Source organism: Tupaia chinensis, unplaced genomic scaffold (genome assembly GCF_000334495.1).
Source record: "Tupaia chinensis unplaced genomic scaffold, TupChi_1.0 Scaffold000201_1, whole genome shotgun sequence".
In the NCBI taxonomy this organism is placed as follows: domain Eukaryota; kingdom Metazoa; phylum Chordata; class Mammalia; order Scandentia; family Tupaiidae; genus Tupaia; species Tupaia belangeri.
Window position 1 is genome coordinate 2,872,534 of NW_006159676.1, and position 8,927 is coordinate 2,881,460.

Below are 8,927 nucleotides of genomic sequence, written 5' to 3' on the forward strand. Positions count from 1 at the left end.
AAAAAAAATTATAATAAAAAATAAACTATAAAAAAAAAAAGAGAAGAGGATAGAGAAAGATAGCAAGTGAACAATAGAGGGGATGTTAGTGAGAAACAGATATGGTTTATTATCTGTTGAAGATGACGTGTATAGTATTCTCAACTGGACTGGTCTGGGAAGTATTTCATGATGGGTGAAGTCTTTTAACAAGCAAAATGAGAAATAGTGATTGACTGTTTTAAAAAATTATAATAATAATAATTATTGGGAAATGCATGGAAAAGACTTTGAATGATAAAGCGGGGAGATCCATGCCTCTGTATTGACTGACATGCATGGCATTCCCTTTTGAAAAAGCAATGGAAGTCAATGTAAAGTTATATGTAATCCAAGGTAATATAAAGAAGATTATGATGATAATAAAAAAAAAAATGGGACCAGCAGTTAGCGTAATGGCTATGTCGCTGGACTCCCACGTAGTCGACCGCTGTTCGCGTCCCAGTCCCGGAAGCTTAAAACTCACACCGGGCGCATGTGCGTGCGTGCCCAAGATCCCGAGAGGAGAATGGAGGAGAAGGGATTGCGGCATGGCCATCCCCCCTGGGGGTGATTTCTCGCTTTCTGTCTCTCTGTCTGGCTGGCTAGCGCATGCGCCCTGTAGCAAAAACCTCTTTAAAAAATTTAAAAAATGTTTCCTTTATTATAATTTGTAAAATTTGCTATAGGGCACAAGCATTCACCAGAGAGAGATGAGAGAGAGAGAAACGGAGAAAGCAAGCCACTGGTCCCTCTTTGGAAAATGACCAAAAACAAAAAGTGTAAATTTTTTTTTTTTGGAGAGGATTTTGCTATAGGGTGTGTGTGCTCGCCAAACAGACAGGGACAGAGAGACAGAAAGCGAGAAATCACCCCCCAGAGGGATGGCCACGCTGCAATCCCTTCTCCTCCATTCTCCTCTCGGGATCTTGGGCATGCACGCACACGCACCCGGTGTGAGTTTAAACCACCGGGTCCAGGACTCGAACCACAGTCAACTATGTGGAGTCCAGCAACATAGCCTTTACGCTAACTGCTGGTCTTGAGAGAGAGAGAGAGAGAGAAGGAAAGTGAGAAAAAAAGCCACCAGATCCAAGACCCAAACCGTGGTTGGCCATGTGGGAGTGTCCAGCACCTTAACCACCGCCACTTGCTGGCCCCAATTTTCCTTAATTTTTATTTCTTTTATTATTATTTTAATTTGACCAGAGAGAGGCAGTGAGAAAGCAAGCCCCCGGGCCAGGGATTCAAACCGCAGGTGTCCAGCGCCCTAGGTACCACACCATCTGCAGGCTGCCCCTTCCCCTCTGCAGCTCCCCTGCAGTAGCCCGCCCACAAGGTCGAGGATGTTTAAACAGATTAGCGAGTCCGAAGCCGCTTTCTTAAAGATCCCCGTTCCCAGGAGAGGAGCCGCAGTGCAGCCCGCAGGTCGGGGGCCACAGCCCGCGGGGTCCCTCTGCTGCATCCCCAACCCCGCTGGGGACACCATGGTCTCCTTGTTCTCTGGCCGCGTCCTGATCCGCAACAACAGCGACCAGGACGAGCTGGACACGGAGGCCGAGGTCACCCGCAGGTTGCAGAACCGCCTGGTCCTGTTGTTCTTCGGGGCTGGCGATTGCCCGCGGTGCCGGGCCTTCGTGCCGGTCCTGAAGGACTTCTTCGTGCGGCTCACCGACGAGTTCTACGTGCTGCGGGCCGCCCAGGTGGTCCTGGTGTACGTGTCGCAGGACGCCACGGAGGAGCAGCAGGACCTGTTTCTCAAGGACATGCCGGACAAGTGGCTGTTCCTGCCCTTTGAGGATGATCTAAGGAGGTGAGGTGGGGCAGAGGTCAGGGCGGGCTTCCTGGAGGAGGAGGTGTGCCCAGGAAGAGTGAAACCTTGGTTTACTGAGTGAGTTTTGTAAGGTTTTTGCACACGAAAGAGAGAGAGAAAGTATTCCCCAAAGGGGAGATGGCCGCCACAATCCCTTCTCCTCTTTTTATTTTTATTTTTTTTAAGAATTAGTTCATGTAAGTTTGTTTATTTAATTTACTTATTTAAATTTGACCAGAGAGGGACAGAGTAAAGGGGGAAAAAGAGAGGGAACGTGAGAAAGCAAGCCACCAGGTCTGGGACTCGAATCGCAGTCAGCCAATGTGGGAGTCCAGTGCTGTTAACAACCATGCCATCACCTGCTGCCGCCCCCTCCCCCACCCCCCTGTGTTTGGGGACTTTTTAAATTCTTTTTTTTTATTTGTTGGGGGGAGGGGGGAGGTTTTTGCTATAGGCCAGAGAGACAGAAAGCAAGAAACACCGCAATCCCTTCTCCTCCATTCTCCTCTCGGGATCTTGGGCACGCACGCACACGCGCCCGGCGTGAGTTCTAAGCCACCGGGTCCAGGACTCAAACCGCAGTCAACTACACCCACACTATCCCCCAAGTGTGGTTCCCTTTTTTTTTTTTTTTTTTTTTTTTTTTTTTTTTTTTTTTTAAAGAATGATTTTATTACCACCAGCAATTGGCATGGTGGTTAAGGGCACTGGACTCCCATATACTTAAACCACGGTTCAAGTCCTGGACCTGGCAGCTTGCTTTCTCACTTTCCCTCTCTCTCTCCCTGACTCTGTCTTTTTCTGGTCAAATTAAAATAGGGGCCAACAGGTGGTATGGTGGTTAAGGGCACTGGACTCCTATATGGCTGACCACAGTTCGAGTCCTGGAACTGGTAGGTTTCTTGGTTTCTCACTTTGTCTCTCTCTTTCTCTGTGTCTCTCTCTGGTCAAATTTAAATAAATATTAAATAAAGTAAGTCTGAAAATCAATTAATTAAAATAAATTAATAAAGTTCATTAAAATCATTGTTAAGAAAAAAATGAATGATTTTATTTAACTTGAGGGACAGAGAGAGAGGGAAAGTGAGAAACCAAGCCCCTGGGGCCCAGACTAGGGCCGGCCACGTGGGCGTCCTTAACCACCGCACCACCTGCTGGCTCCCCCAACCCCGAGGTCCACAATGAGCGTTTCAGGCCGATGGTTCGAACAGTGCGAACGCCCTGAGGCGCGGTTCGGGATGCAGCGCCACCTGCTGGTTTGGTTTCCAACTGCAGCTTTTCCTTTCTGAACATGGGCCTGTTGCACCCTGCAGGGTCATGATTCCTACAATACCTACTACACCTAGGGGGCCTATGGCATAGCGGTTATGTAGCTGGACTCCCCCCATAAGACATCGAGGTTCAAGTCTCAGACCCGTGGCTTGAAAATCACACAGGCTGGGTCCAGTAGATGGTGTAATGGATATGTCACTGGACTCCCACGAGGTCGACCACGGTTCCAGTCCTATACCTGGTGGCTTAAAATTCACGCTGGGCCCGCTTGTGCGTGTGTGTGTGGTGCGTGTGTGTGTGTGTGTGTGTGTGTGTGCCCCCAAGGTCCTAAGAATGGAAGAGAAGAGGCTGCAGCATGGCCATCCCCCCTGGGGGTTAATTTATTTCTTTCTATCTCTCTCTTTCTCTGCCTCTCTGGCGAGAGGATGTGTCCTATAGAGGTAATCTTTCTTTTTTTTTTTTCTGACCTATTTGTTTACAATTACTTTTTCTTTGACTCTATTTATGTATTTACTTTAATTTGACCAGAGAGGGACAGAGTGAGAGAGAGAAAGAAAAAGCAAACCACCAGGGGCCCCCCCCCCCGGGGGGGGGGGTGATTTCTCGCTTTCTATCTCTCTGTCTCTCTGTCTGTCTGGTGAGCGCTCGCGCCCTATAGCAAAAAAAAAAAAAAAAAAAAAAAAGAGGGGGGGTTGGGGGCGAGCAAGTAACATGCCAGCTAAGGGCGCTGGACTCCCACATACATGATCGACCGAGGTTTGAGTCCCGGACCTGGTGGCTTGCCTCACTTTCCCTCCCTCTCTGGGTGGTTTGCCTCACTTTCCCTCCCTCTCTCTGTCCCTCTCTGGTCAAATTTAAATAAATAAATAATAAATGAAAGTTAAAAAAAAAATAATAATTTTTTAAAAAACAGAGAAAAAATCACACAGGTCAGGTTTGCATGCCCAAGATTGGAGAAGGGATTGCAGTGTGGCCATCCTCCAGGGAACGATTTTTCGCTGTCTCTGTCTCTCTACCTCTCTCTTTGGTGAGCGCAAGCGCCCAAAAAAAAAAAAAAAAAACTTTTAAATTGCACAGTAGGGCTCCCCGATTCAGGGTCACCAAGAACCAGGGGACTCCATCCAGACCGCCCTGCCCGCCCCGCAGGGACCTCGGCCGCCAGTTCTCCGTGGAGCGCCTGCCCGCGGTCGTGGTGCTCAAGCCATGCGGGGACGTGGTGACGCGCGACGGGGCGGAGGGGATCCGGCGCCCGGGCACCGCGTGCTTGCCCAGATCCGCCGCCTGGGCACCGCCTGCTTCGCCAACTGGCAGGAGGCGGCCGACGTGCTGGACCGCAGCTTCCTGCAGCCCGAGGACCTGGAAGACCCGGAGCCGCGGAGCCTCACCGAGCCTCTGCGCCGGCGCAAGTACCGCAAGGACAAGGCGGCGCGGGGCGGGCGCGTCCCCGGGGAGGAGGGCCTATTCTGAGCGGGAGTGCGTGATCGAATCCCAGGGGAGGAGAATGAGGACGGAGCAGAGGGCGGGGCCCGGTGGAGATCTCGGGTCAAGAAGAGGCGCGTCTATAAGGAACCCTTTTGCCCTCTTGGTGGAGCGGCTGCTGTGAGCGCCCCCACTCGGAGGTGGAAAGGGGAATCTAAAATAAGCCTCCGGCCCCAGCGGAGGGGTGAGGGGCGGGGATTGTCCTGGACACGCCCTCAGGGGTGGGACCAAGCCCAAAGAGGGTGCAGGAGACCTGGGGAGGACAGGGGCATCTCGGTTCTGAGCGAGCACCCCTTCAGGAGCTGGTGGTGGTGTCGGGTGTTTTGAGCTCCTGTGATGTGCGGAGGGGGTAAGGCAGAGTGGTAGGGAGTAGGATTAGGAGCCGATGTCTGTTTTTTATATTATTATTTTATGTATCTGTTTGTTTGTTTATTTATTTATTTTAATGTGACCAGAGTGGGAGAGTGAGAGAGAAAGGGAAAGTGAAAAAGCAAGCGGCCAGGTCCAGGATTCGAACCCTGCTCAGCTACGTGGGAGTCTAACACCCTTAACTACCACATCACCTTTGGGTCCCAAGAGCTGATGTCGGTTTTAAGGTCCTCCTGTGGGGGTGGCGTTTCCTGGGGGTGGGGCAGAAGAGATTGTGGGGGGACCAGCAGTTAGCATAATGGCTATGTTGCTGGACTCCCACGTAGTCCACTGTAGTTCGGTTGGAGTCCCAGACCCGGTGGCTTAAACTCACGCTGGGCACGTGTGCGTGTGTGCCCAAGATCCCGATCCTGAGAGGAAAATGGAGGAGAAAGGACTGCGGCCTGGCCCCCCCCCAGGGGGTGATTTCTCTTGCTTTCTATCTCTCTGTCTCTTTCTGGGGAGCGGTCGCGCCCTATAGCAAAAACCTCTCCAAAAAATAAAAAAATCGGTGGGTCTCATTGTGTCATCTGTAATTGACCAGGTCCTTAACACATTTCTCTCTCTTTTTTATTTGGAGAGTTTTTTTTGCTATAGGGCGCGTGCGCTTGCCAGACAGACAGAGAGAGACAGAGAGACAGAAAGCGAGAAATCACCCCCCGGGGGGATGGCCACGCCACAACCCCTTCTCCTCCATTCTCCTCTCGGGATCTTGGGCACGCACGCACACGCGCCCGGCGTTGAGTTTTAAGCCACCAGGTCCGGGACGCGAACTGCTGTCAACTACATGGGAGTCCAGCGACATAGCCATTACACTAACTGCTGGTCCTTAACACATTTCTCCTTTACGCAAAATGCATTTCACTGTTTGGTGCCATGTGCGCCTGGGCCGAGTCCCCCAGGGCTTCACCTGTCCCTGGTAGGCAAGTCTTAACCTGGCAGGTGAACTGAGAAGGCGGGACAAGCGATCCCTCGGCGCCCAAACCCCTTCTCTTTGCCTCTGGCGCCCCCTAGTGACCTAGTGACTCTGTTGTGTGTGTGTGTGTGTGTGTGTGTGTGTGTGTGTGTGTGTGTGTGTGTGTGTATCTGAGGGGCGTGGCCAAAATGCAAATAAGACGTTGCTCCTCCTCTTGCCCCCCAGGGTTTCCTGGGAGGCGACGCGTGTCCATGGAAACTAGCAGGCCTGACTACAAGAGGAAAAAACCATGCTGGGGGACCAACAGGTGGCGTTGTAGTTAAGGTGCTGGGTATTCTCGCATGGTGGACCATGGTTCGAGTCCTGGACCTGGTAGCTAGTCAAACTAAAATAAATGAATGAATACATCAAATTAAATTAAAAAAGAAAAACGATGTTGGACACCTCTGAGGTCAGAGAAGTCCAGTGATTGACAAGTGCTTCATGATCTTGGGCACGCACGCACACGCGCCCAGCATGAGTTTAAGCCACCGGGTCCGGGACTCAAACCACAGTCGACTACATGGGAGTCCAGCGACATAGCCATGACGCCAACTGCTGGTTCCAACCCTGTGTGATTTTTTTTTTTTTTTTGGAGAGGTTTTTGCTATAGGGCGCGTTCTCTCGCGAGACAGACAGAGAGAGACAGAGACAGAAAGTGAGAAATCACCCCCCAGGGGGAATGGCCACCCGGTGTGATTTTTAAGCTGTCAGAACCAGGACTCCAGCCATACATAAGGGAGAGTCCAGAGATGTAACCATTATGCCATTTGCTGGTCCCAGATTTGAGTTTTCATTCTTTGGAAGAATTTCAGACCCGGAATGAAAGGTAACACATCTACATGAGCAGCAAGCATGGACTGACCACCTACTGTGTGCAGAGCTCCGTCCCAGACCGCAGACCCTGTGGCCAATGGTTAGGACAGACGCTTGCTAGCCCCGAACTGGACAGCCAGCAGGGGGCGACAGACCGCAGGAAACGCCCAACCCGGGCTGCAGCGGGGAGCAGGTGTGTGTGTGTGTGTGTGTGTGTGTGTGTGTGTGTGTGCGTGTGTATGTGTGTGAGATTCGGGAAAACGTAGTGAGATTAATACAGCTGCTGTGGGAAACAATGTGAGGGTTCCTGAAAACATGAGAGAGAGAGAGAGAGAGAGGAGAGAGAGAGGAGAGAGACAGAGAGGAGAGAAGAGAGAGAGAGGCCAGGAGGTGGCGTGGTGGTTAAGGCACTAGACTTCCACATGGGTGTCTGCGGTTCAAGTCCCAGAACCTGGCGGCTTCCTTTCTCACTTTCCCTCTCGCTTTCTGTCTCTCTTGTGAGCAGATGAGCCCTATAGCAAATTTTTTCTTTTTTAGCAAATTTTAAAATAATAATTAATAAAAAAATATCTAGAGATATAAAACAGAATCCTATAGCTAGAACGACCACGTGACTGCATAACCCATTCCTGGGGATCTACCCAAAGGACAGGAAACCACTCAGTCGGAAATTCACACATCCCAGGATTCTTCCCAATTGGTAAAACATGGACTCATTAGGGCCTGGGAGATGGAATGGTGGTTAACAGGCTGGACTCCCACATGGCCAACCTTGGTTCAAGTCCTGGATTGGGTGGTTCTCTCTCTCTGGTTGAATTAAAAATAATAATAAATAAAATTCAATATTTAAAAAAACGAAGAAAAGACATGAAATCATTGGAAGGTCTAAGAGCAGGGAGGGCACCTGTGGATAGCAGATACAGGGGTGGTAATTGGGAGCAGGTAATAGGGCGTGGGGTAATACAGGGTGGGACAGGAAAAACAAAGCATGTTTAATTGACAGAAAAATGAAAACTTATGGGGCCAGTAGGTGGCATGGTGGTTAAGGGCATGTGACTCCCACATGGCTGACCGTGGTTCGAGTCCCGGACCTGGAAGCTTGCTTTTTCACTTTCTTTCTCTCTTTGTTCCTCTATGGTCAATTGAAAATAAATAAATAAAGTTAAATAAAAATGATTCCTTTTCTTTAACAAAATGAAAAAAAAAGAAAAGTTATTTGCTGATGATAACATATAGGGTAATGTCTTTGTTTTTGCTGATATGCACTGTATTTATGCTGGGGAAAAGTATGTTTTGTACACTGCAAAGATATATGGTGATTGGGGACCAGCAGGTGGTGTAGTGGTTAAGGCTCTGGACACTCCCACGTGACTGACCATGGTTCGAGTCCCAGACCTGGTGGCTTGCTTTCTCACTTCCACCCTCTCTCTCTCTCTCTGTGTCTGTCTTTGGTCAAATTAATGAATGAATAAATAAAATTAAATAAATACATTTAAAAAAAGATATATGGTGATTAACTGTAAATAATATATATATATATTTTAGAGTTTTTTTTTTTATATATAGGGCGCGTGCACTCGCCAGACAGACAGAGAGAGATATAGAGACAGAAAGCGAGAAATCACCCCCCAGGGGCAATGGCCACGCCACAATCCCTTCTCCTCCATTCTCCTCTCGGGATCTTGGGCATGCACGCACACGCACCCGGCGTGAGTTTAAGCCACCAGGTCAGGGACTTGAACTGCTGTCAACTACGTGGGAGTCCAGCGACATAGCCATTATGCTAACTGCTGGTCCCAATAATAAATATATATTGAAAAAAAAAAAAAAGACATGGAATCAATCTAAAAGCTCAGGAACCAGACCAGCAGATGGCGTCATGGTTCCATTGCTGGACTCCCACATGACCGATCACAGTTCAAGTCCCAGACCCAGCAGCTTAAAATTCACGCCAGACATAGGTGCATGGATGCCCAAAATCCTGGGAGGAAAATGGAGAAGGGATTGCAGTGTGGCCATCCTCCCTGGGGGGTGATTTCTCACTTTCTGTCTCTCTCTGTCTTTCTGGCGAGCGCACGCCCTATAGCAAAAACCTCTTCCACACCCCCCCAAAAAAAAAACCAGCAAAAGCGGATTCTTAGGGCAGCGGGGATCCACGTGAGGCCG

The 8,927-nt window shown here is 49.7% G+C and overlaps 1 protein-coding gene across 1 annotated transcript; it reads left to right on the forward strand.

Moving 5' to 3' along the window:
* Nucleotides 1–1,505: 1,505 nt before the first annotated feature.
* On the forward strand, nt 1,506–4,608 carry NXNL1 (nucleoredoxin like 1). The gene is made up of 3 exons (XM_027771287.1): nt 1,506–1,831; nt 4,250–4,339; nt 4,372–4,608. The coding sequence occupies exons 1-3, from the start codon at nt 1,506–1,508 to the stop codon at nt 4,568–4,570; spliced, it is 615 nt and encodes a 204-aa protein (XP_027627088.1). The 3' UTR covers nt 4,571–4,608.
* The last annotated feature ends 4,319 nt before the right edge of the window (nt 4,609–8,927 follow it).